At 57.7% G+C, this 22,053-nt stretch overlaps 1 protein-coding gene across 1 annotated transcript; it reads left to right on the top strand.

Annotated features, from left to right (window-relative positions):
• The first annotated feature begins 278 nt into the window (after window positions 1-278).
• Window positions 279-21,717, top strand: LOC148816909 (suppressor of tumorigenicity 14 protein homolog). The gene is made up of 19 exons (XM_088939351.1): window positions 279-815; window positions 9,725-9,884; window positions 10,033-10,163; window positions 10,712-10,782; window positions 11,320-11,492; window positions 11,966-12,001; window positions 12,087-12,321; window positions 12,959-13,101; window positions 13,194-13,291; window positions 13,651-13,763; window positions 14,258-14,391; window positions 14,951-15,055; window positions 15,654-15,761; window positions 16,195-16,308; window positions 16,388-16,510; window positions 16,870-17,053; window positions 18,055-18,326; window positions 19,179-19,315; window positions 19,516-21,717. Exons 1-19 carry the CDS (start codon window positions 771-773, stop codon window positions 19,675-19,677), a joined length of 2,544 nt encoding a protein of 847 aa, XP_088795477.1. The 5' UTR covers window positions 279-770; the 3' UTR covers window positions 19,678-21,717.
• The last annotated feature ends 336 nt before the right edge of the window (window positions 21,718-22,053 follow it).

Raw genomic sequence — 22,053 nt, 5'->3', positions numbered from 1 at the left:
GAGCAGTCCACCGCGCCGCGGCTGGGCTTAGCGGGCGGAGGAAAGCTGCAGAAAAGCCCGGCCAAAATAAAATGAGCGCCTCCGAGCAGACGGCGCTGTGAATCCGAGGAACCACAGGCTCGGATTCCGGGTTTCACACATACGTGGCGCCCGCGGCGTTTGCGCCTTCTTTGTTTTGTGCTTGGTGTTGTGCGTCATCTTATGCGTGCGACAGGGGGGTCGCTGCAACTTCAGTACCACCCCCGCCGCCTCACCTGCTCACAGGAAGCTGCAGGTTCAGGAGTGCTGGGAGAGGCGGGGACACCTGCAGTAACCTGAGCCCAGGGCGGAAGACTGCGCGCTCCTCCACCGCACAGGGCGACGACTCTCCTCGGACCTGCAGTGTTTTTAACCCTCGGACTGTCGCACCTTCGCGTCTTACTCGCTGGTTTCTCTTTTCGTTTTTGTCTTTTTGTTTGTGGAGCTCGGGCGCCCCACGGTGAAGCCCCACGAGGGGAGTCCTTTCTGCTGGGGTGTCCGGTGTCTGGAAGGGGACCCCTCCCTAGGCCTGCGCCATCCCTCCCCCCCCTCCCCGCCGGTCCGCGCCGCGGAGGTCGGGGGTCCCCGCGGAGAGTCGGTCCCACCAGCTCTCCCGCCCCAAACCAAGGGCTCGCCGGGCCGCTCGCAGCAGGAGGGAGCGGGGAAAGACATTTTCTCGGAGGCAGCAAAGGGGAAAAGGAGCCAAAGGTGTTGTGATTGGTGTCCCCCGAGCGGCTTTACCCGAAGACGCGATGGACCCCCTGGACTCCGGGATGCGCTACAACCCGAAGTCGGGGGTAAGATGATGAACTTCCTGTCGATTTGCCCTTGGTTGCGGTTTTTCTCGGCTTCGGACCCGCCCGGGGTTCGGACCCGTCCTGCCGCCCGCTGGCACAGACCTCAGTTTCTTTACGCGCAGTTTCTGCTCCTCTGAAGACTAGTTCCTGTTTCTGTAGCCCCGCAGTATCGGTCTCCAGCCTGACGAGTGTACTGTACCGCTGTTCTGACACGGCAGCCCAACAGGTACTACACTGTGACTTGTGTGTAGTGCACCGCGCTGTTAAGCACTCACAGTCGCAGACGGCAGGGTATTATCGCGCTGAACTGATGGTTAAGTATTAGCTTACAGTAATGCCATACTAGGGCTCACTGAGCATTGTCTTCCGACATGTAATGTACCTCCGCAGAACAAGGAGTGTGTTGTTCTCGCCCAGTGGGAGGCGGGGGTTGGTCGCAGTTGCCGCCGAGGCCAGAGAGCGCGGCCGTGTTTCCGAGAAAAGGGGCGAATCGTGCGGGGTACGAAGGAGCCGCTGTAGGGCACCCCAGGAGAGGGTCGAGCTCGCTGGGGAGAGCCCCCAAGACGGCGTTCAGTAACACAGCAAACGTCGAGGGGACCACCGTCATTTCCTGTGGAGGAGCACGGAAACGGAGAGGGTGTCGGGCAGGGTGGCCCCGGGGTCAGGACCGCTGGGGCCCTGGGTTCAGCTCCGGGGGTCTGTCTGTGTGGAGTCTGCATGTTCTCCCCACGGGTTTCCTCCCACTGCCCGGAGACATGCTGGTGGGTGCGATGGGCCTGTGGGAAAGTTGGCCCTGGCTTGAGTGTGTGCGCGCCCTGGAATGGATACGCTCAACGCTGGAGTATATTAGTAAGGTTAAAGTCCAGTTTTGATGGCCTTTCACAGTCTACGTCTTTCAGACAAGGCCTGTACTGTAGGGTTATCCACTCTGGGGCGTGGAGACCTGAGGTGTCACTGTGTCTGAATCGTCAAGTCCCTGTTCATGACGCCTTGTTGGCCCAGCTCTCAGGCACCTTGATTTCAGCTCGGGGTCTGCAGGGCTGTTATTCTCCGTGAAGGCGGAGCGCTTTAAAGCTGTTGTTTCCCTCCGTTCGGTAAAATGCCAAATCATTAACCTGGACCCCTCCCCCTCCTGCAGTACACGTGCCCAGCCAGCCCGGGACCCGGCTCTGGTTGTTGCCATCGGCGCGTCCTGCTCGCCCTGCTTCGGTGTTCGGCGCCTCAGCAGACTGGGTACTTACCCCCCTGCTTCAGCAGTCGCCCGTGACGGGGGAGGCAGTGCCGCTGTGTGGGCCGAGGGGAGTCTCTCAGGCTCACTTGCCTGCCGCAGGGGCAGCGGGTCAAGAGCTCCTGTCCCGAATGTTTGTTTCGGGGTTACGGTCAGGTGAAAACGGGGGGCAGGAGGGTAAAGGCACATGTAGGGTTTGAAAGAAGGGGTGTGAACCCCATTTCTCTGTGTGGCCTGTTTTGTCACCCCTCCCACACCCCCACAACACCTCAACACCCTCTCCACACCTCAACACACCTACACCTCAACACCCTCTCCACACCCCCACAGCACCTTCACAACACCTCCACACCCCTACCACACCTCCACACACCTACACCTCAACACCTCCACACCTCAACACTATCACACCCCTCCACACCCCCACAGCACCTTCACAACACCTCCACACCCCTACCACACCTCCACACACCTACACCTCAACACCTCCACACCTCAACACTATCACACCCCTCCACACCCCCACAGCACCTTCACAACACCTCCACACCCCTACCACACCTCAACACCTTCACAACACCCCCACACCTCCACACCCCTACCACACCTCCACACACCTACACCTCAACACCTCCACACCTCAACACTATCACACCCCTCCACACCCCCACAGCACCTTCACAACACCTCCACACCCCTACCACACCTCAACACACCTACACCTCAACACCTCCACACCTCAACACTATCACACCCCTCCACACCCCCACAGCACTTTCACAACACCCCCACACCCCTACCACACCTCAACACACCTACACCTCAACACACCTACACCTCAACACCTCCACACCTCAACACTATCACACCCCTCCACACCCCCACAGCACCTTCACAACACCTCCACACCCCTACCACACCTCAACACCTCCACACCTCAACACTATCACACCCCTCCACAATCCCACAGCACCTTCACAACACCTCCACACCCCTACCACACCTCAACACCTTCACAACACCCCCACACCTCAACACCCCTACACACCTTCACACAACCCCCCCCACACCCCTACCACACCTCAACACCTTCACAACACCCCCACACCTCAACACCCCCACACACCCCCACACACCTTCACACAACCTCCCCCACACCCCTCCACATCTCCCCCACACCCCCTAACCCCCCACACATCTCCACACACCTGGGTAAATGGAGAAGCAGCAGGCAGATGGTAGCTCTGTGGGTCGTGCAGCACTGCTGCTGCGGGTTCCTCTTCTCCGTTATGGGTGTCAGGACCACGCAGACAGGGGGGCTGCTCCTCCTCTCACCCTGGAGGGACCTGGAGGGCTGGTGCTCTCCTGTCGCAGCCTGGAGGGTCCCGCCCTGGGGCACCTCGGGGTTTCTGCCCTTTCTGCGCTTTGCGGCCGACGGCTCTGGCCCGGCGTGGCTGTGTGGCGCTATTCTGCGCCCTGCGTGGCCCCGAGCCCGTTCCCGCGGCCTGCCCGCTGACCCGCGGTGCGCGGCGGTGGAGTGACCCGCCCCAGGACCGTGGGCTCAGCGCTGTGTCCACTGGCCCCTGAGGGTCAGCTGACACGAGAAGACTGGGGGTCGCGCAGCTAGACAGGCGGGTCTACAGCCAGGCGGCCGAGCCTGAGTCAGCCCAGAGCTCGGCCCCATGGGACTGTTGTGGCAGGACCTGAAGTGAGCTGCTCGTGCTGGCAATGCCTCCCGAATCAGTGGGCTGACTTTTTCACCCAGAGGTCCCTACTGCCCGGGGTTTTTACGTGAGCAGTCTGAACAGCCTGTCCCGGGCGTACCCCCTCGTGCCCGCTGCCTGGGCCCCCCGTGTCTCTGGGCCGCGTGTTTCATCATCCTGGTCTTTGACTGCCACTTTCGCCAGTGACCTTCCAGGTGTGAAGCTGGGCACACCGAGGGGCTTCACGGATCTCTCCTCGACACCGTGGACGCAGGGCAGGTTTCCTCCTTTCTCCAGCCCGGTGAGCTGGACTTGTGCCTCTCGGGGACGCGGACCGGGCGCCGGAGGCCCTGGGCCCCGCAGAAGCTCCGCACTGTCCTGTCGGTCTCTGCTCCTCGGGCCTGGCAGCTCTGTCAGCGAGATCCTGCTGGACCGGTTCTCCCTCCCTGTGATCTGGAAGGAAGCCATTCCCCTCTCCGGCAGGCTGTGAAGACGGGGCGGGGCTGTGGTGCTGCCGGGGGCGAGGGCTGGGAGGCTGCCGGGGGGCCGCGGCGTGGATGTGGGACTGGGCGTCTGTGCTGAGAGGCGCTCGGGCGCGGAGCCAGCAGATGCCAAGGCAGAGCACTCTTACTGGCGCCGTACCCGTGGAAACGATATTTTTCAGATTAATAAGGTCCTCCCAGACTAGACGCAGGCCGACCTGGCTGCCCGGAAACCGAGATGCACTTTTCTGCTGCACCGCAAACCTGCTCACGGTTTAGACATTCTTCCCCAAAGGAATGAGCCTGATGCCGGAATTCTCACACCTGCCGGGATCGCACAGCTGGGACTCCACTGAGCTGCGGCCGGCCGGAACCGGGACGCCGTGGTTCTGATGGAGGGAATCCTTTTTCAGGCACAGCGATTGCAGAGGCGTTCCTGCGTCCCGGGGGTTGGGGGGGGAGAGCTTGTGGGATTCTCTGGAGACCGGCTCTGGCTGGGCGGTCCCGGTGACGCGCCGATCTGGATCCTCTCCGCCCAGATGCAATCCGTGCGCTTGCTGGGCCTGGTCTGTGAAACGGACAGTCTCCCGCTCGGGGCTGGGGGGCCCTGGAGGCCCGGCCGGGAGATGTGAGCTGTGTGTACCCTGCTCTGGAACGGGTCAGGAGTGGGAAACCACTCGCCAGTCGGATTAAGAAGCCAGACAATTCGGGTCTAGAATGGGAACGAGTCAGGACACTGGTCTGGACACCCCTGCCCATACGATCAGTGCCAGGAGACCTCGAACGACCAAACAGAGTCAGGATCTTGGTTTAATGTCTCCTTTTAAAATTTCAAAGGCGGTGGCTCTCCTACAGCACAGTGTCCCTGGGTTTGAAAATCCAGGTCTAGAGGACAGATCGCCACCTGCTGGTCTGACAACACCAGTGGAGTCCCTCAGAGGTCTCCCTGCCCCATACTGACCAGGCCCAGACTAGCTGAGCCTCCGGGATCAACTTCTCCTGATGTTTCCCATTTTTGGCCGCCCCTTTGCAATGAAAGAATCGTTCTGCCCTGAAAGGAGCCCGTGGCACACTGACCAGAGTCGTCCCGGCTCGTTACGGTGACTAAATCTCTTCGGTCCTGGAAAGGGAGCGCTGGAACAAGCTGTCCGTCGTTGTCGTTGCTGAAGCAGGTGCCCCAAGAGCCTTTCAAATCGTGGAGTTGCCTGGAGGAGCTGAGCGGAGCAGGTTTGATTGCTTCTGATGATCCTTCCTCAGCCATGTTTGAGCAGACGCATGCAGGTACACGCAGTGTGGGCGTTCCAGAGTGGCCCAGTCTGTGCTAGTTCGAAGTAGTTTTCCTCCTGTTGGCGAAGACGAGCTGCAGGCCTGGGTATACTGGAGTCGGAGTGGCTGCGTGGATTCCTCAGACCTGCGCTGACACGCTCAAAGCAATAGCCCGAGGGCTTGCCACAGTCTGCAACACAAGAAAAATGTCACTTCCCACTGGCACAGCAACATACCTATAGACATGCGGAATTGTGTTGCGCATGCGTTGCATTGTGGGAGATGGAGTTTCTTAACTATTCTTTAAGGTGGCGGCTTATTGTCCTTAAATGGGGTCTCTGTAAAGATCCTGCACTCCCTGCCAGACCTTGATAAAGGTCTTCTCTAGACACAGAATAAAAACAAGCTTCACAATCAAAACACCCATCATATGCAGCTGGAAGCTCTCAGTGCCCTCACAATGCTGCTCTGGTAAGCAGAAAGCTCTGCTTTTGCTGCAGTACAGCTTGACCAAATATGTGTGATACTGTGGAAGGCCTTGAGTATTACTGAAGGCTTAATGCAAATGCTCATGCTCAGGGCTCATAGTCACCCCAGATAAGTCCTCTTCCTTGGTGTGTTTCTCATTAATACAACAGTGCTCAGTATTGTTAGTGGGCACATTAGTTGTAGCCCTGTTCATATTGCTTCCTCTGAGCTTTAATGTGGCTGTATCTGTCCTGGCTTATGGATGGGCTCGGCCTGCTCTTGCTCTGGAGTTGTCTTCTGAAAACTGAAGTGGTGTTGGTGAAGCAATAGTTCACTTTATTGTCATCTGCACAAGTGCAACGAAATGCTTATTTGCATGTATGCTCCAATACAAAGACATTAGGGAAATGCCACAAAACATCAACACAGAACAGAAGCAGCAACAATGAGTTAAATAACATACAGCTGAAAAAAACCTCAGTGTGAGCCAGTGGTCGGGGTGGAGTTCAGTCATGTGACACCCTGTGGGAAGAAGCTGTCTCTGAGTCTGGGGGTTCGTGCCTTCATGCTCCTATAGCGCTGACCAGAGGGCAGGGGGGAGAACAGTGAGGAGCCAGGATGACGGGTGTCCTTCGCGATACTCCCATCCTTCCTGAGGCAGCGAGTTGTAAAAATGTCTGAAACAGAGGGGAGCTGTACTCCAGTGATGGGCTGGGCTGACCTGATCGCCCCCTGTAACGCGTTCCGGTCAGACAGCGAGCTGCTGCCGAACCACACTGTCACCCCACACGTGAGCCACTCTCAGCAGCGCACCTGTCACATGTGGTGAGGACGGCTGAAGACTGTCCAAATTTGTTCAACTGTCTGAGGAAGTGAAGGTGCTTTTGTACCTTCTTTGTAGCTCCAGTTACATGCTGGGACCACATTAAATCACTAGTAACGAAGGTACCCAGGCACTCGAAGCTGCTAATCGTCTCTACAGCCACCCCATTGATGTGAAGAGGGGTGTGGTCCTCACCTTGCTTTCTAAAATCAATGACCAGCACTTTGGTCTTGCGGACATTGAGGGAGAGGTTATTGTCACCATTCCACCAGGTTCCTGACCTCATCCCTGCAGGCTGTCTCATCATTAGCAGTGATTCGGCCAATGATGGCAGTGTCATCAGCATATTTGTAGATGTGATTGGAGCTGTGTGTGGCCACGCAGTTGTGGGTAAACAAAGAGAACAGCAGGGGGCTAAGCGCACAGCCCTGGGGGTCACCTGTACTGATGGTCAGCATGGAAGAAAGCGTCCCATCTATCCTCACAGTCTGTGGTCTGCCAGTCAGGAAATCCACAATCCACCTGCACAGAGAGGTGTTGATGCCCAGGTCATTCATCTTCCTGACCAGTCTGGAAGGAACTATTGTGTTAAATGCGGAGCTGTAATGAGTGAATAGCATTCTGATGTGTGTGTCTTTATCATCCAAATGAGCCAGGGCAGTGTGAGGAGCCGGGGAAGTACCGTCCTCAGTGGACCTGTTACGCCTGCAGGGGGTCTAAGCGCTCAGGTAGCATTGTGTTAATGAGCCCCAACACCAGCCTTTCAAAGCATTTCGTTATGGTGGATGTGAGCGCCACCCGTCTGTAATCATTAAAACAGGTCGCAGTATTTTTCTTTGGCACTAGAATAATGGTAGTTTTCTTAAAACACACGGGATCGGAAGATTGTAAAAGCGAAAGATTAAAAATATCCGTAAAAACCGTGGCCAACCGTATACTATATATCCAATTGTATAGATTTGGTATTTATTTGTGTATTATTATACGTTATGTAGATTATTAGGTTACACTGGCGTCCCCCTCAATCACGCAGCACAGAAATGGCGCTGCGGAGTTTTGCTTTCAGTACGTCGTACAGCTGGCGGGCGTGGTGTTAGAGCCCCCGGGAGAGAAGACCAGGCAGCGTCAGAAGTGAAACTGTCCGACAGCGCGGGGCTGTGGTGCGCTGCTGCAGTCCGCGGAGCCGAGGTGCTCCTCTGCGTGCAGGCCGGCCGTGTCGAACAGGCCGAGGGTGTGCCGGTGTGTTAACACACGAGCCCAGCCGGCTGCCTGCTGTTTGTGCTTTCATTTGGGAAACCGGTTGGACCGCATGCTTGCGCGTCTGTCCCTCTCCCTGATCTCTGCTCTTGAGCAACAAAGGGTTTCGAGCAGGAGGGGGGCCCCGGCCCGCTGGGGGAGTGAGCAGGTCACTCATTCCAGGATCTTTCTCTCCCTGGTCTCGTCACCCTTCCCGATTTCTTTCTTTTTCCTCAACACCCCTTCTTTTGTCCCAGTCTTCTGTTTTCCCAGAGCTGGCGCAGACACAAATTGGCTAAACTTTAAATGTACGTATTTAAATGTAAACGCGTCATGGTTAAGTGTGTGTACGCTGAAGAGGTTGTGTTAACGTCTTTACAGTAACTTCCTACAGATTCAGTGAAACATGCAATTTGAGCAGGGGGGCCCCGACGTTTGCATACAACTGGAGCTGGTAGTTAATTGATCCTGGAATCTCATCCAGCAGTTTCTGAACAGTAACCACATGGCTGGGTCCCACACCCCTGCAGATAGACAAGTTCTTCCTTTTACAGTGCTTGCTAATCCTCCTACTTCTACACTAAAATGCGGAAATTCCCGAAACCACACGGTACCGATTGAGACAATGAAGCTCTCATGTGGTATGTTAGATTTTCTTTGCTTTATAGAGGAGAAATTATGCTACAGTGAGGAAAACACGCAGCTAAATATCTCTTCGTCTAGCCACTAAAAAGATAGCCCTACAGCTTGTTATAATGAGCATCAAGGACAAAAGCATCAACTCCAGAACAAGCATGGAGTTTCACACGTGATAATCTTTTCAGTTTAAAAGTGAATGTTATGCTGCCCTTATTTGATTGCCAGCGATCCATCCTTGAAATGCACCAGTGACCACAGGAGAATCGCTCTTGACTTGCAGTGTCACAAGGTTCAGCCGTTAATGTGTCTGAAAGATAGTGAATTGTGTTCGAGTGTTTGGTGTTTGTATTAAATGCACATAAAAAGTTGTTTGGTGCGTTCTTGGCCTTCTTATCACCACCTTTGTCTGTCTTTGAATATATATATGTATGATCTGTCACCCTCTATCTCTCTGCCTCCTTATCAGTCACAGGGTTTCCTCTAGTTAAGGGTCTGGTCTCTGTTCTCACTCGGGCAGCGGTCCGCAGGCTGCAGGTGTGTGTCAGGGTTCAGCTGGAGTGTCAGGCTGCTACAGGAGTGAGCTCCTGGTGAACACTGCGCTCGGCTCTGGGGAAGGGCTCCACTGGTCCACTCGGAGGCAGGTGAAAGGAGCTGAGTCTCTTCAGTCCTTACCTTCAGGGTCTCAGGCGAGCAATGACGCAGCTGCAGTTCATGTGATTGAGGGCTCCTGGGGTCACACAAGGAGGAGGGGTACCCCAGCTGTGAGATGGCCGCTGTTCTGCAGACCTGGCCAGTAGTTCTGAACATCTACCTGCCCGTCTTGTCTGTCCGTTCGCACCTGTTCGTCAGTAGCCCCTGCCAGCCGGGGGGAATCTGTAGCGAACGCTGGCTTTGTCACAGTTAAGAACTGAATAACCTCATTTTAATCCCAGGGAGCCCGTTCCTGTGTTTGGAAATGTTTTTTCGGCGGGACCATCAGTCCCCATGACCCGGGCTGCGCCGCAGACCTGGTGAAGCCCTCTGGGGGGACGGGTGCTGATTCTCTCTCTCTCCGTCCCCCGCAGGACTGCGACTGGGACGCCTCGCTGCAGTTCCTCCCGGCCTCGGACGCCAAGAAGGTGGAGAAGGGGAGGGGGCCGGGGAGGAAGATGGCGGTGGTGGCCATCGTTGTCTTTGCAGCTGTTGTCGCGCTCATGATTGGCCTGCTGGTCTGGCACTTCCACTGTGAGTCTTCACCTGTGTGCTTCCTCTTCATCGCTGCTCCCTGATCCTCCTCTTCATCTCTCCTCCTGTCTGCCTGATCTCCTCCTGCTCTTCATAATACAGGTGTAATACGTGCATTTAAAATCCTTGACTCTTTCCAATTGTCCAGTTCGGAAGGAAGTGATTGTCCGGAAGATGTACAGCGGCTCACTGCGCATCACGAATCAGGTTTTTATCGACGCCTATGAGGACCCGAACAGCACAGAGTTCATGGCGCTGGCGGACAAGGTTGTGGAGGAGGTGAGTGAGGGTCCACCCCAGGAGCAGCAGGCCGGTCCCTGGCGAGAGGGGTGATTCGGCCTGTCCAGCCTGCTCTGTAGGTACTAGGTGACTGATCCAGGGGTCTCATCCAGCTGTCAGGGCATCGGCTTCTTCCAGACCCCCGAACCCCTTCCAGACCCCCACCACAGGTGGGATTTCTGGTTGCCCAGTGGCTTCCACAGTTCTGGGAATGTCGGATGCTGTTGTTGGGCAAAGGGCAGTTCTCCGATCCGTAGCGCCTTGGTCCAGGTATAATCTTCTTGCCTCCGACTGTGCTGATATCGCGCCCCAAGTGCTTTGCCAGCTGGGGACCTGCTCTCCCTCCCAGAGAAGGTTTTGGGGCCCCCCCCTCCAACGGGACGAGCCCCTCTTTCCGGGGATCCCCCAGTTCCAGCAGGTTTTGTGGGTCTCAGTAAATCAGCCAGTGCCTCCAGATTCTGTCTGACGGGATGACACCGGCCCCAAACGTCCGGGCGGCTCGGATTAATCTTTAATCTTTCATTCATGAATCTTTCCTTTCCCTGCAGCTGAGGCTCATCTACTCCAAAACCCCCGAGCTGTCGAAGCACCACGTGGCGTCCACAGTCGAAGCCTTCAGGTGTGTGCGTGTGCGTGTGCGTGTGCGTGTGCGTGTGCGTGTCTGCACGGGAGTGTTTCTTATGCGCTGGGAGGCAGGAGCGGTGAGGTGTTCATTCGTGCAGCTCACACTGACTGCATTGCTTTGTCGGGACGGACCTGTCTTCTGCAGTAAAACCCTAAGCAGGCTGAAAACAGACATTTATATTCCTGTTTCTAAGCAGATACATTGGCCTGCTTGCTCTCCAAGTGTCTTGCAGAAGTGTGCAGACTCTTGCACAGCTTGGAACTCAGCAGTCAAGACATTTTGAAGCAGCAGTCAGTATCTGTTGTCTGCATAACCTACACCACACGTGCAAAGTAAAAAAACAAGAGGGAAGAAAGAGAGTGGTGTTGGACTTCGATGTCCAGGCGCTGGCCAAGCAGTCTCGGACAGGGAGAGGCGCTCAGCTCCTGTCTCGGATTGCCGGGGGGCGGACGGAGAGGGAGAGAGCAGTTGTAGGTTTTCTCTTTCGGAATGAAAGGCTCTGTGAACACAGCCCTGTCTTCCGGTCTCCAGCGAGGGCAGCGTCATCGCCTACTACCTGTCGGAGTTCAGCGTGCCCGCGGAGCTGGTGGAGGCAGTGGACAGGGCCGTGGGCAGCATGGAGACGGTGGTGGCAAAACTGCAGCGCGGCCTGGGCGCCCGCCGACGGGTCAGCTCCCTGACGGTGGACAGCGTGACTTCCGGAGGTGTGTGGGGACCGCTTCTGGCACAGAGCTATTAACCGCTAATGCATCGAATAAGTGTTCCAGAATGGAGTCAGAACGTCCTGAGTACTGTGCTCGTAAGAATGAGAGGAGTTCTGTATTATTCTGTATCAGATAACCTTCAGATTCAGTCCTGTTTCTCATGTGAGCTGGTTGTTATTGTGAAGTATTTGACCACATTTGCATGACGATTGCTAGTGAGCGGCCGCCATGATGATTATGATGAGGCTTCTTGGCTCATTTAGCCCATTAAACGGTAGCTGATTACCCTGAGGATCTCTTCCTCCCGTTTCCTGAAAGACAGGATGTCAGCCTCAACAACATGGGCCTGCAGCTTGTTCCAGACCCCCACAAGCCTTTGTGTAAAGACGCGTGCGCTGTTGTGAAGCTCAGCCCTCGGCCCGAGCAGGGGGTCTCGTCCGTCGCTCACGCGGCTCTTGTGTTCTGTGTTTCAGCCGTGGACCCTCGAATGGCGCGGGGCGCGACCAGAAGTAAGGCCACCAGCTTTTCTCTCTTTCAAGACCCCTTCGATTTCCCTGCCCCCACCCTGACGGGCTCTCTCTCCGCCCTCTCCAGCACTCTGCCGGCACAGCCTGCACTCCCGGCCCGGCCAGACGCACACCCTGCAGTCCCCCGGCTTCCCGGACTCCCCCTACCCCCCCAACACCCACTGCGAGTGGCAGCTGCGCGCCGACCCCGGCCACGTCATCACGCTGGACTTCCTCACCTTCAGCCTGGAGAGCGACTGCGGCAACGACTTCGTCAAGCTGTACGACTCGCTGGTGCCCCTGGAGAGCCGTGCCATGTCCGAGTGAGTGCCCGCGCCCCCTCCCCCCCCGGATTCTGTCCGACTGCGCCCTAGAACTCGGGCTTCCTCTTGCCTGCTGGTCCCTCCTTTCCTCTCTGGCTCTGTCCCAGTCGATGGGTTGTTTCGGGCCCTCTGAGCCCGTTTGGCGCCGGCGCAGCTCCGTCTGTGTGCGAAAGGTGCGCGACTCCGGTCCTGGGGTGGCAGAGTCCGAGGAGATCCCCCCCGGCTTCGCACAGCTCCCAGTGTCGACCTCTTTTCCTGCAGCCAGGAGCTCTGATGAGGTTCACAGAGATTCATGACGAGGTCGATGGTGCTACTTTGGTCTATTTTCTAAGATGTGTTCGAGGTTGAGCTGAGCTCCGAGAACACCTGTTCGATCTAGGAATCGCGGGCTCGAGCCTGGGTCTGTAACTAGGATTCTCCAAGCAGGTGCTTGCAGACCTACAGGCTGTGTGTGATTGACGCGCCTCTCCTCCAGTCAGCACTGCTCTTCCAGTGTGGGGTCACAGAACTCGTGATGCTCTCAGAACAGGCAGATTTCTGTATTAGTGACCATCCTGTCCTTTGGCCTTGTGCTCGAACCTTTGAAACCTAGCCTGGAAAAACTGAGCGAACTCCGTGCTGTTTTCTGGTTGGACAGGAAGTGTGGCAGCTACTCCCCCAACGACCCGCTGAGCTTCATCTCCTCGGGGAACGTGATGCTCGTCACGCTGGTCACCAATGGCTTGAGAAACTTCCCGGGCTTCAAGGCAGAGTTCAGGCAGGTCCCCAAGAGCAGCCAAGGTAGCCACGTCTCCTCTCCTCCTGCCCCTGTCCCCGCCGCGGCCCCGCGTCTGCGCGCAAGCGAGTAACCCCGGCTTGATTGTGTCTCCCAGCGTGCGGAGGTCAGCTCACAGGAAGCAGCGGCACCTTCACTTCGCCCAACTTCCCGTCCTACTACGCCCCGCAGACCACCTGCACCTGGGACATCCAGGTGAGCGGAGCTGGGACCGCCGGGGGGGTGTGGAGCACCGCTGTGGCAGGCCAGCGGCGAGGAGGCGCGGCCTGGGGTCAGCTGACCGGCCGCCAGAGGTCCTCCAGGCCTCCGTCACGTGTGGGCAGGGCCACCTGGTCAGTCAGTTGACTGATGAGATCATGGGCAAGGGGTCGGGGGGTCACATCTCGCCGGGGGTCTGGTCCGTCAAGGGGCTCGGTAGAAACCAGTGCCGGGTCAGGCAGAGAAGGTTTGGTTTGCCTCTGTAGTGACATTCTGAGCCTCTCAGGACATAGGCCTGTTATTTCTGTCTCCTGGGGCCCCTCTGAGACCTGACGCCCCGTCTCTCGCTCTCGCAGGTCCCCACTGGGAAGTACGTCAAGGTGCGCTTCTCGAAGTTCCTGCTGACCGAGCCGGGCTCGATGGCGCCCAGCAGGTGCCTGAAAGACTACATGCTGGTGAACACGGAGAAGTGAGCAGCCGGGGCGCGAGGCTGGGGGGCGGGCAGGGGGGCACAGTGAAGGAGGCTCTGGTCGCTCCAGGCAGAGTTCCTGGGGTGTTGATTGACTTTCCACATGGTGACCTGAAGGTGGCGCTGGTGTCTGGATGGCATAACTATCGTCTGCTTCCCACCTGGGCCCTTCCTTTTCGCTCTGTGTTCCCCACTCTGGTTTTCCCTTCTCGGGAGATGAGTGCTCTTGACCACACACCTCTCACGGCTGTCTTTAATGTTGTCTCTTTCTTTGTTAATGCTCTCTGGTTAGAGAAAGTTATGGTTGTTCTTGGTTAAATTCTTGCTATATTATGGCCACAGGTAATACGCATGTCTCCTGGCGGCACTTTGGTCAGCACTGGTTAAACTGGGTTGGTTCTGGGTGATGTGAGGGCCTCCTGACCGCTGGGTGGTTGTGATGGCCTGTCCTCTCTGACGCTGTCTCCCTCTCTCTCTCTCTGTGTGTGAGCCAGGCTCTGTGGAGAGAAACCGCCCAACACAGTGGTGTCCAGCCAGTCCAACACCATAAAAGTCACGTTCTTCTCCGACAACTCCTGGGTGGACCGGGGCTTCTCAGCGCAGTACGAGGCCTTCGATCCCACTGACCGTGAGTCTCTTGACCTCTTGCCCCAATCGCAAAGCGCCTCGCTTACCAGCCCATCTGCGGGGCAGAGATGAGGGCTGCCTCTGCAGCTCTGCTCTGCTCCTGCTGCCGGCTCCCACCGGTAACGCTGAGCTCTCCCGGGTGCCCCTCGAGGTTCAGCTGGGCTCATCTGCGTTACGCTCCCAGCCTTGCAGGCTCGGAGAAAAGCCGCTGTGCCCTTGTTGGCCCTTGTCGGGGCCTCTGGAGGAGATTACGTCAGGGAGGGCCGCCCAGCCCACGGCCATTTCAAAGCCCAAGCCTGCAGATCGGTGCAGCACTCAGACACCCTGGGATACACTGAGCCCTGCTCTGCGCCAGGATTCTGTGTCTCATGTCTTTTTCTCCATTTCTTCTCCGTCCCCTCTCATCTTCACTCACTCGCTCCTCGTTTGCGCTGTAAATGCCCGTGAAGGTCGTGTTCGTTGTCCCTGCTGTGTCCCCGGTGCTGCCCGTGAGCTCTGTCGGTCTCGGTTCGAGAGCGGTGGGCTCTGTCCTGACCTGTCGCCTGCCCTCTCTCTGGCAGCGTGCCCGGGGAAGTTCCAGTGCGGGAACACGCGCTGCGTCGCCCAGGCCCTGCGGTGTGACGGGTGGAACGACTGCGGGGACCACAGCGACGAGCTCAAGTGCAGTGAGTCCCGACTCGCTCCGCGCTCTCGGCGCCATCGCACGTGCACAATCGGCCCCTCCTCTGGCCAGTCAGGGAGCTGGCCTGGAGCGAACGTTGAGATCTGAGTTGCAGGTGTGGCTGACGGAGCCCGGGTGCAGAGTGGGTGAGGTCAGCTGGTCGGCACTCTCCTGCGCTTTCCTGCTGCTCCGATTTCATTGTCATTTTAAAATGTCCCGAATTAGAAAATTGAGATTAGCGCCTGGCTGGATCAGAAACCAGGAGAGACGGCTGGAGAGGCTCTGCTGGACGGGTCCACTGAAAGCGAACGGCGTGGACGTGTCCGAGCACGGCTCCTGGACACCCCAGTGTCGTCCGGCTTGTGCTGCGGTTCTTAATCCCAGGCTGCCTGACCTCAGCTCTTCAGCTATTCAAGGGCTATTTTATCATTTGCTTTCGGCTCTTTAAAGTCAGGTGGGATTCGTGAGTGGTGTCAGTCCTGCAGTAACAGGCGCGTTCAGCAGAGACCGGGCCGGGCCGGTCCGGACCAGGACCAGCAGGACTGAGAGCCGGTCCCCGATGCTTCCTCACTGCCGTTGTCTTCCTCCCTGTGTCTGCCCAGCCTGTGAGAAGGACCAGATCCAGTGTAAGAACTCGCTGTGCAAGCCCAAGTTCTGGATGTGTGACGGGGTCAACGACTGCGGGGACAACAGCGACGAGGCCGCGTGTGGTAAGCCTTCTGCAGAGCGTGCCCCCCACCCCGGGGCGTGGTGACCTGCCCTCCGGGGCGTACCCTCTGACGCCGGCCTTGAGAGATATAAACAATGGCAGGTGCCTCCCCTGCACCCCCAGCGACAGGGAGGCGGGAGGGGACGCATCTATAAGCAGTGCAGGCGAAGCTTCCGAGCAACTTTTACCTTTCTGGAGGGAGAGTGAGAGAGACCTGCGGAGCCGGGACTCGCGGACTCTAGTGCTCCGATCCGGGGGGAGAGGGATCGGAGGCCGAGACTGCTAAGGGGGGACGCAGAAGGAATGGCGGAAGAGGGGGTACAGGGGGAGAGAGACTGAAGACGGGGTGCAGCACTAGGGTTGGGGATCAGACACAGGAGGAGCAGGGTGGAGCCCAGCGTGAGCTCACTGCCCTCCGTCCTCTCCGCCCGCAGAGTGCAAATCCGGGGAGATCAAGTGTCGGAACGGGAAGTGCATCTCAGAGAAGAAGAAGTGCGACGGCTCCGACGACTGCGGGGACGGGACCGACGAGTCGGAGTGCGACAAAAGTAAGGAAGGCGTTCCCGACGCGCCGCCGCTGTTTTCGGTTGGTTCTGTTGGTTCACCGCCCTGCCTCTGCTCCCCCAGGCGTGCAGGTCCAGTGCTCCGAGTTCACCTACCTGTGCAAGAACCAGGTGTGCATCACCAAGCTGAACCCCGAGTGCGACGGGGAGAAGGACTGCGCCGACGGCTCGGACGAGGTGGACTGCGGTGAGGCCCGTTCTCTCCAGCGGCCGGTCGCTGGCGCCCTGCTCCAGGGGACCCCCGCCCGGGCACTCTGCCGCTCCGCCGCTCACTGGTGTATGGCCCCCCCTGAACTCCCAGGATCGGGGTTGCCTGGGAGCAGAGCTGGGGGACGCTGTAGATTTCACAGATACGGTTTTAATAGCCAGCGAGACCCCTGGGGTCAGCGAGGAATATTTCGGCTGGGGGTGCACACGCGCGCAGCGGGGCTTCACACCAGTGTGGACTCCCGGGCTCCCAGGCGGCACGGTCACGCGGGACCGCGAGGGGGCGGCGGTCAGGCGGCTGTGGCGCTACCTTGACGGTGTCGTTGTGGTTGTGTGCAGACTGCGGCGTGCGGCCCTACAAGACGTCCCGCATCGTGGGGGGGCAGGACTCCGTGGAGGGCGAGTGGCCCTGGCAGGTCAGCCTGCAGGTGAAGGGCATGGGCCACGTGTGCGGCGCCTCGGTCATCTCCAGCAGCTGGCTGGTCACCGCCGCCCACTGCGTCCAGGACGACCTCAAGATCAAGTGAGGACGCCTTACTTCATTCTTAAGCCCCAGGAAATCGAATGCACCGGGACCGTTCACACTGTTGAATTTTTAAGATGAGTCGAATGTAACTCGTAGTGTAACTTAGTGAAAATGAAAAACATCATCCTGATAGTTCCAGTCTTCCACCCCGGAGCACGTCAGCAGTGGTCTGGAATGTCACTCCAAGACCAAGGGCGTCATAAACAATATTCACCCTTCATACACCTGACAGGTCTACAAAGACCCCCTTCTTGCGTGTGAAGTTTAGTGGTGTTTTATCCCTGGCTTTTTTTCTTAGAATGAGCCCCGTCAGTGTGATTTACCACTGCTTTCCCAGCGTCTCAGATAGCAGGCCATTCCTTGAGCCCCCGGCCATAGTCTGACAGCTGACATCTTGCCGCATATCCGAGGAGGACCATAATGAACAGAAGTTCCCAGCAGGAGGCACTAATACCTCTGAGGTCTTCCCTCGATGCCTTCATGGATACTGGGCTCCGTACCTCCTGCTCGAGTTCCCCATGGAAACAGATTTCCAGTGGGTCCAGTTTATGTGCAGCAGGGCTGGATCTCCCCGTGTGCCTGATGTCAGGGCTCAGTGATGCAGCTGAGCAGGGCAGCTGGCTTCATAAGCACAGTGTCTCTGGCAATCACAACATCGAGTAGGACAGCCTGACAGGCCCCAGTCCTACCAGGCGAGCTCAGTATAGGGCCGTCTGCACTTGCTGCTTTTCCACACTTTTCCACACTGCTTTTCCTGGCTTATTGCTCTCCATCACACTTTTCCCAGCGGCTCCAGCTCTTGACACACTCGTGTTACACCCTCTCGCAGGAGTGACTCATTCACAGGCTGACGTGCGCTGCAGGCTCGCCCCTGTGCTCTTAAATCCAGGTCTCAGGGTACCGCAAGCGAGTCCCTCTGTAGCGGGAGTCTTTCGCTTTTGTCTGAATGATGTCGGCTGTCCTGGGCGACGACCCCTGACCCCTGTTTCCCCCCCCAGGTTCTCCCAGCCCTCGACCTGGGAAGCCGTCCTGGGGCTGCACACCCAGGGCAAGCCGGGCACGTCCACGGTGACGAAGAAGCTCAAGCGCGTCATCACTCACCCCTACTACAACACGTACACCTATGACAACGACATCGCGCTCATGGAGCTGGAGAGCCCGGTCACGCTCAGCAAGGAGATCAAGCCCATCTGCCTGCCCACCTCCTCGTACGTCTTCCCCGCGGGCAAGACCGTCTGGATCACGGGCTGGGGGGCCACCCGCGAGGGAGGTGAGTGTCTAACGGGGTGCTGGGGCTCATTAATAATAATCACTCCCTACAGTTCTATAGCGCTTCTCTGGACCCTCCACTCAGAGCTCTTTACAGGTCACGGGGATCCCCTCCACCCCCACCAGTGTGTACCCCCACCTGGATGATGCTCCAGTCCGCTCCCCACACACCAGCTCTCAGTGGGGAGGAGAGCAGAGTGATGAGGCCAGTTCAGAGACGGGGGGTATTAGGAGGCCATGATGGGTAAAGACCAGGGGGAGGTTTGGCCAGGACACTGGGGTAACACCCCTTCTCTTCTCGAGAAACACCCCGGGATTGTTAATAGTTTTACGTCTCATCTGAAGGACGGCGCCTTTTTACAGTCTAGTGTCCCCCTCACTGTACTGGGGCATTAGGACCCACACAGGCCCCAGGGTGAGTGCCCCCTGCTGGCTCCACTGACACCTCTCCCAGCAGCAGCCTCAGCTCTCCCAGGAGTCTCCCCTCCAGGTACTGGCCAGGCTCTCACTGCTGGGCTCCAGTGGGCGGCCAGCTGGGAGATATGGCTGCTGGCAAAACAAACTCCAGGTCTCAGTGGGATCTGAACCCACAACCACCAGGCCGCGAGCACAGAGACTCTGCTCTGTTGAGCTGCTCAGATCGGCACAAGAAACAGGAACAGGGTTTTCCTGCAGCCCTGCTCTCTGGACGGGAGTGTCGGGAGAATGGCAGCAGCAGCCCGTGGGCTGGAGGGGCCAGAACAGATCCCCTGCAGCCCTTCCCAGAGCCGGGCTGTCTGTGTGTCTGTGAGGCAAACAACCTGACCCCGGGCCCGTGTCTCTGCCCGCTGTGCTGACCGCTCCGCCCCCACAGGAACCGTGGCCTCGGTGCTGCAGAAGGCGGAGGTGCGGATCATCAACGACACGGTGTGCAACCAGCTGATGTCGGGCCAGATCACCTCCAGGATGATATGCGCGGGGGTCCTGAGTGGGGGAGTCGACGCCTGCCAGGTACGGGGGCCCCGTCCCGCGACGGGCGCCCTAAAAACTACAGGCCGAGTGTCTGACCAGGGTGACGGACAGCAGAGCAAAACAGCCCCCGGACGCAGTCTGTCTCCGTGTCCAGGCTGTTGTCCCAGGGCAGTGTACATCACTCTTGCGGTCTGTCCCCGCCTCTGTGTCTCCTCACCTCCTCCTCTCTCTCCGCGCAGGGGGACTCGGGCGGCCCGCTGTCCAGCACGGAGACCAACGGGCGCCTGTTCCTGGCGGGCGTGGTGAGCTGGGGCGACGGCTGCGCCCGCAGGAACAAGCCGGGCGTGTACACGCGGGTCACGCAGTACCGCGGCTGGATCAAGCAGAACACTGGCGTGTGAGGGCCCGGGACCCGCTGGGCGCCGGGGCCTGGCTGTGAAGAACTTTTTTTAAACTGGTTTTATTTTATTTTATTTGTTGTTGCGAGGGGAAGCTCTACCACTTATGAATTTAAAAGGATGTAAATAAATCTCATATTTCCGCTTGGCCTTTTTAACCACAGTGCTGTATTCGCGATTAGCTTGTATAACGGTGTTGTCGGGGGACCCCCGTCTGGGGCCCGAGCCGGCCTTGTCGTCGAGCTGCCTGGACAGAGGAAACGACCCCGGGCCGGAGGTATCGCTGGACTGACCTGCTCTCGTGTGCGGATCGGCAGTGAGGCTCCTGAGCTCCGGTCTCCTGCTCGGGCTGCGGCCCCTGGTCCGAGTGTCACGTGGGCCCTGCCCCGCTCCCATCATTCAGGGATTTCTCTTCGTTGTGCGTTCGTTTGTTGTTTTTAATTTTTTTGTTTTCCAGCGTTGTAAATATCCGTCGGAGCCGGCACGTTTTGCAGCCGTAGGAGATTAACGGTGGCACAGGTGCGAATAAATTGTTGGTTTTTCAGTGGTTTTCCTTCTCCTTCTCTGTTTGGCGCCGGTCCCGCCCAGACCACTGCAGGGGGGAGCTCATGGTCGCTTTGAGCAGTGAAGGTGCCAGCAGGCCCTCGTGGGGGCGAGACCCCCTGCTCTGACAGGCTGGACGCCTTGGGGGGCTTGGGGAGGTTCTTGGGAAGAGAGGTGGGGATCTCCGGGGAGTCCGTCTGCAAGGGGGGGGGGCGTTTAGGTGTCAAGGGTTTGATTTCAAGTGTCTCACTTTCGGGAAAGCGAGTCGTCCGAGTTATTTCCTCCTCCCCCGTGGTTTCGGAGCGGTGGATCTAATCGCTCTTATCGTCTGGCTCTCCAGCTAATCTCCGCTGGGAGCACTCCTGCAGCCGAGCCTTTCCCGAGCAGGAGCAGGGAGCCATGATGACGGCTGCAGGAGTCCAAAGGGAAATCCCAGCGATTCGGCTGATGCGGTTTGGAAAAGACCGTTGGTCGTTCTTCTTTCTGAAGAATGCAGTCGTCCCCCCGAGAAAAGGGGGGGGAGTGGGTGCTGTGGGAGTGGCCCTGATGTGAACAGGTCGCGGGGTGTTTCTAGTGGAGCTCTAGGATCTCGCGTTCAGCAAAGGGAAGAGCACAGCGAGACGGTCGCCACGCAGTGTAGCCGATCATCCCTGATCAGGGCCAAACGCCTCCAGGTCTTCAGAAGGTGGTGACCTGCTGGCCTGGGGGTCTCCAGCACCGGGGTGGGGTGCCTTGGGAAAGCGGAGGGGGTGTAAAGGGACAGACACTCGCACTGTGCTTGGAGCCGATCTGGCGGCGCTGATCTAACTGACTACCTGTGTCGATGCCTGTAAACTGTGTGCATGCACAATATCGGGGGCGTATACGGATGTTGCACTTTCAAACAAAACTGTCAGATTAGTAGAGATGGTTCGTTACTTTTATCCCTGCGTGTCTGAATTTACTCTTTCCTGTATGGGTTAGGACTAAGATGGCGATATGTGTAAGTCTGTGTTTCTTATTAGGATGGGTGTTAGGATCAGAAATGCGTCCAGTCTTAGTGCAGGAAAGCCTGAAGCGGTCTCCTGTCCCAGTGGCATTTTCGCTGCGCCTCGGTCCCAGTGCCGTGGGGAGCAGGTGCTGTGTCCCCCACTAAGAGGCTCCAGGGCAGTGGGACGGGCGTGTGCTTTCCCCCGGGGCTGCTTTCCAGGCGAGGAGCATGCTGCACCTGATGTCACTGTCACTGGCGTGGCTGTGACATCATCACAGTGACATTATTGCAGTGACACCCTCACCGTGATGTCATTATCCACACCGTCGTCGTCTTTGTTATACAGGGCTTGGACCGGGACGGCCGTTCTGGGATCAGTGTGAACGCCAGGAATCCCTCCTCTGTCCCTCTGCGGGGACAGTTGGCATTCCCACTTCGTGCCTTGTTAAAGACAATGCTGCCAAAGATGTTTGTGACTCTGCTGTCGGTGTTGTTTTAATCTGTAAAATAAAAATGAACTGAATGACAAATACGTTTTTTTTTCTTGTTCGAGTGCTGCAGAGGTTTTTGAGGAACAGCAGTTAAGTTCCGCTCTGTGCGTACCCCAGAACTACACCTTTCACCCCCGGAGTCGTTTTATTATTCAAGCGAACAGCTCCTGGCGAGAGCAGCCGGTCAGGCCATCCAGCCGAAACCAGGGCATCTGCACGTACTCGAACTGGGGGAGAAATGGACACGAGCAGATTCTTCAAGTAGAAAACGTGTTATCCAGTTAATTTGCTTCTCAAAGAAAAACAGGAGGCCGATAAGAGCTGTAAAAAGGTCAACAGCGCACAAAGAGACATTCTGGGCAGATTTGCATGCCG

This window comes from Atractosteus spatula, chromosome 22 (assembly GCF_055471065.1).
Source record: "Atractosteus spatula isolate fAtrSpa1 chromosome 22, fAtrSpa1.hap1, whole genome shotgun sequence".
In the NCBI taxonomy this organism is placed as follows: domain Eukaryota; kingdom Metazoa; phylum Chordata; class Actinopteri; order Semionotiformes; family Lepisosteidae; genus Atractosteus; species Atractosteus spatula.
This window is presented reverse-complemented; position numbering and strand designations above follow the sequence as displayed.

Excerpts from the sequence above, each read along its gene's own strand:
- LOC148816909 (XM_088939351.1), top strand. The coding sequence starts at position 771 with ATGGACCCCCTGGACTCCGGGATGCGCTACAACCCGAAGTCGGGG. Across the intron at positions 14,392-14,950 it reads GGCCTTCGATCCCACTGACC|CGTGCCCGGGGAAGTTCCAG; the intron begins GTGAGTCTCTTG and ends TCTCTCTGGCAG. Across the intron at positions 15,762-16,194 it reads CAGCGACGAGGCCGCGTGTG|AGTGCAAATCCGGGGAGATC; the intron begins GTAAGCCTTCTG and ends CTCCGCCCGCAG.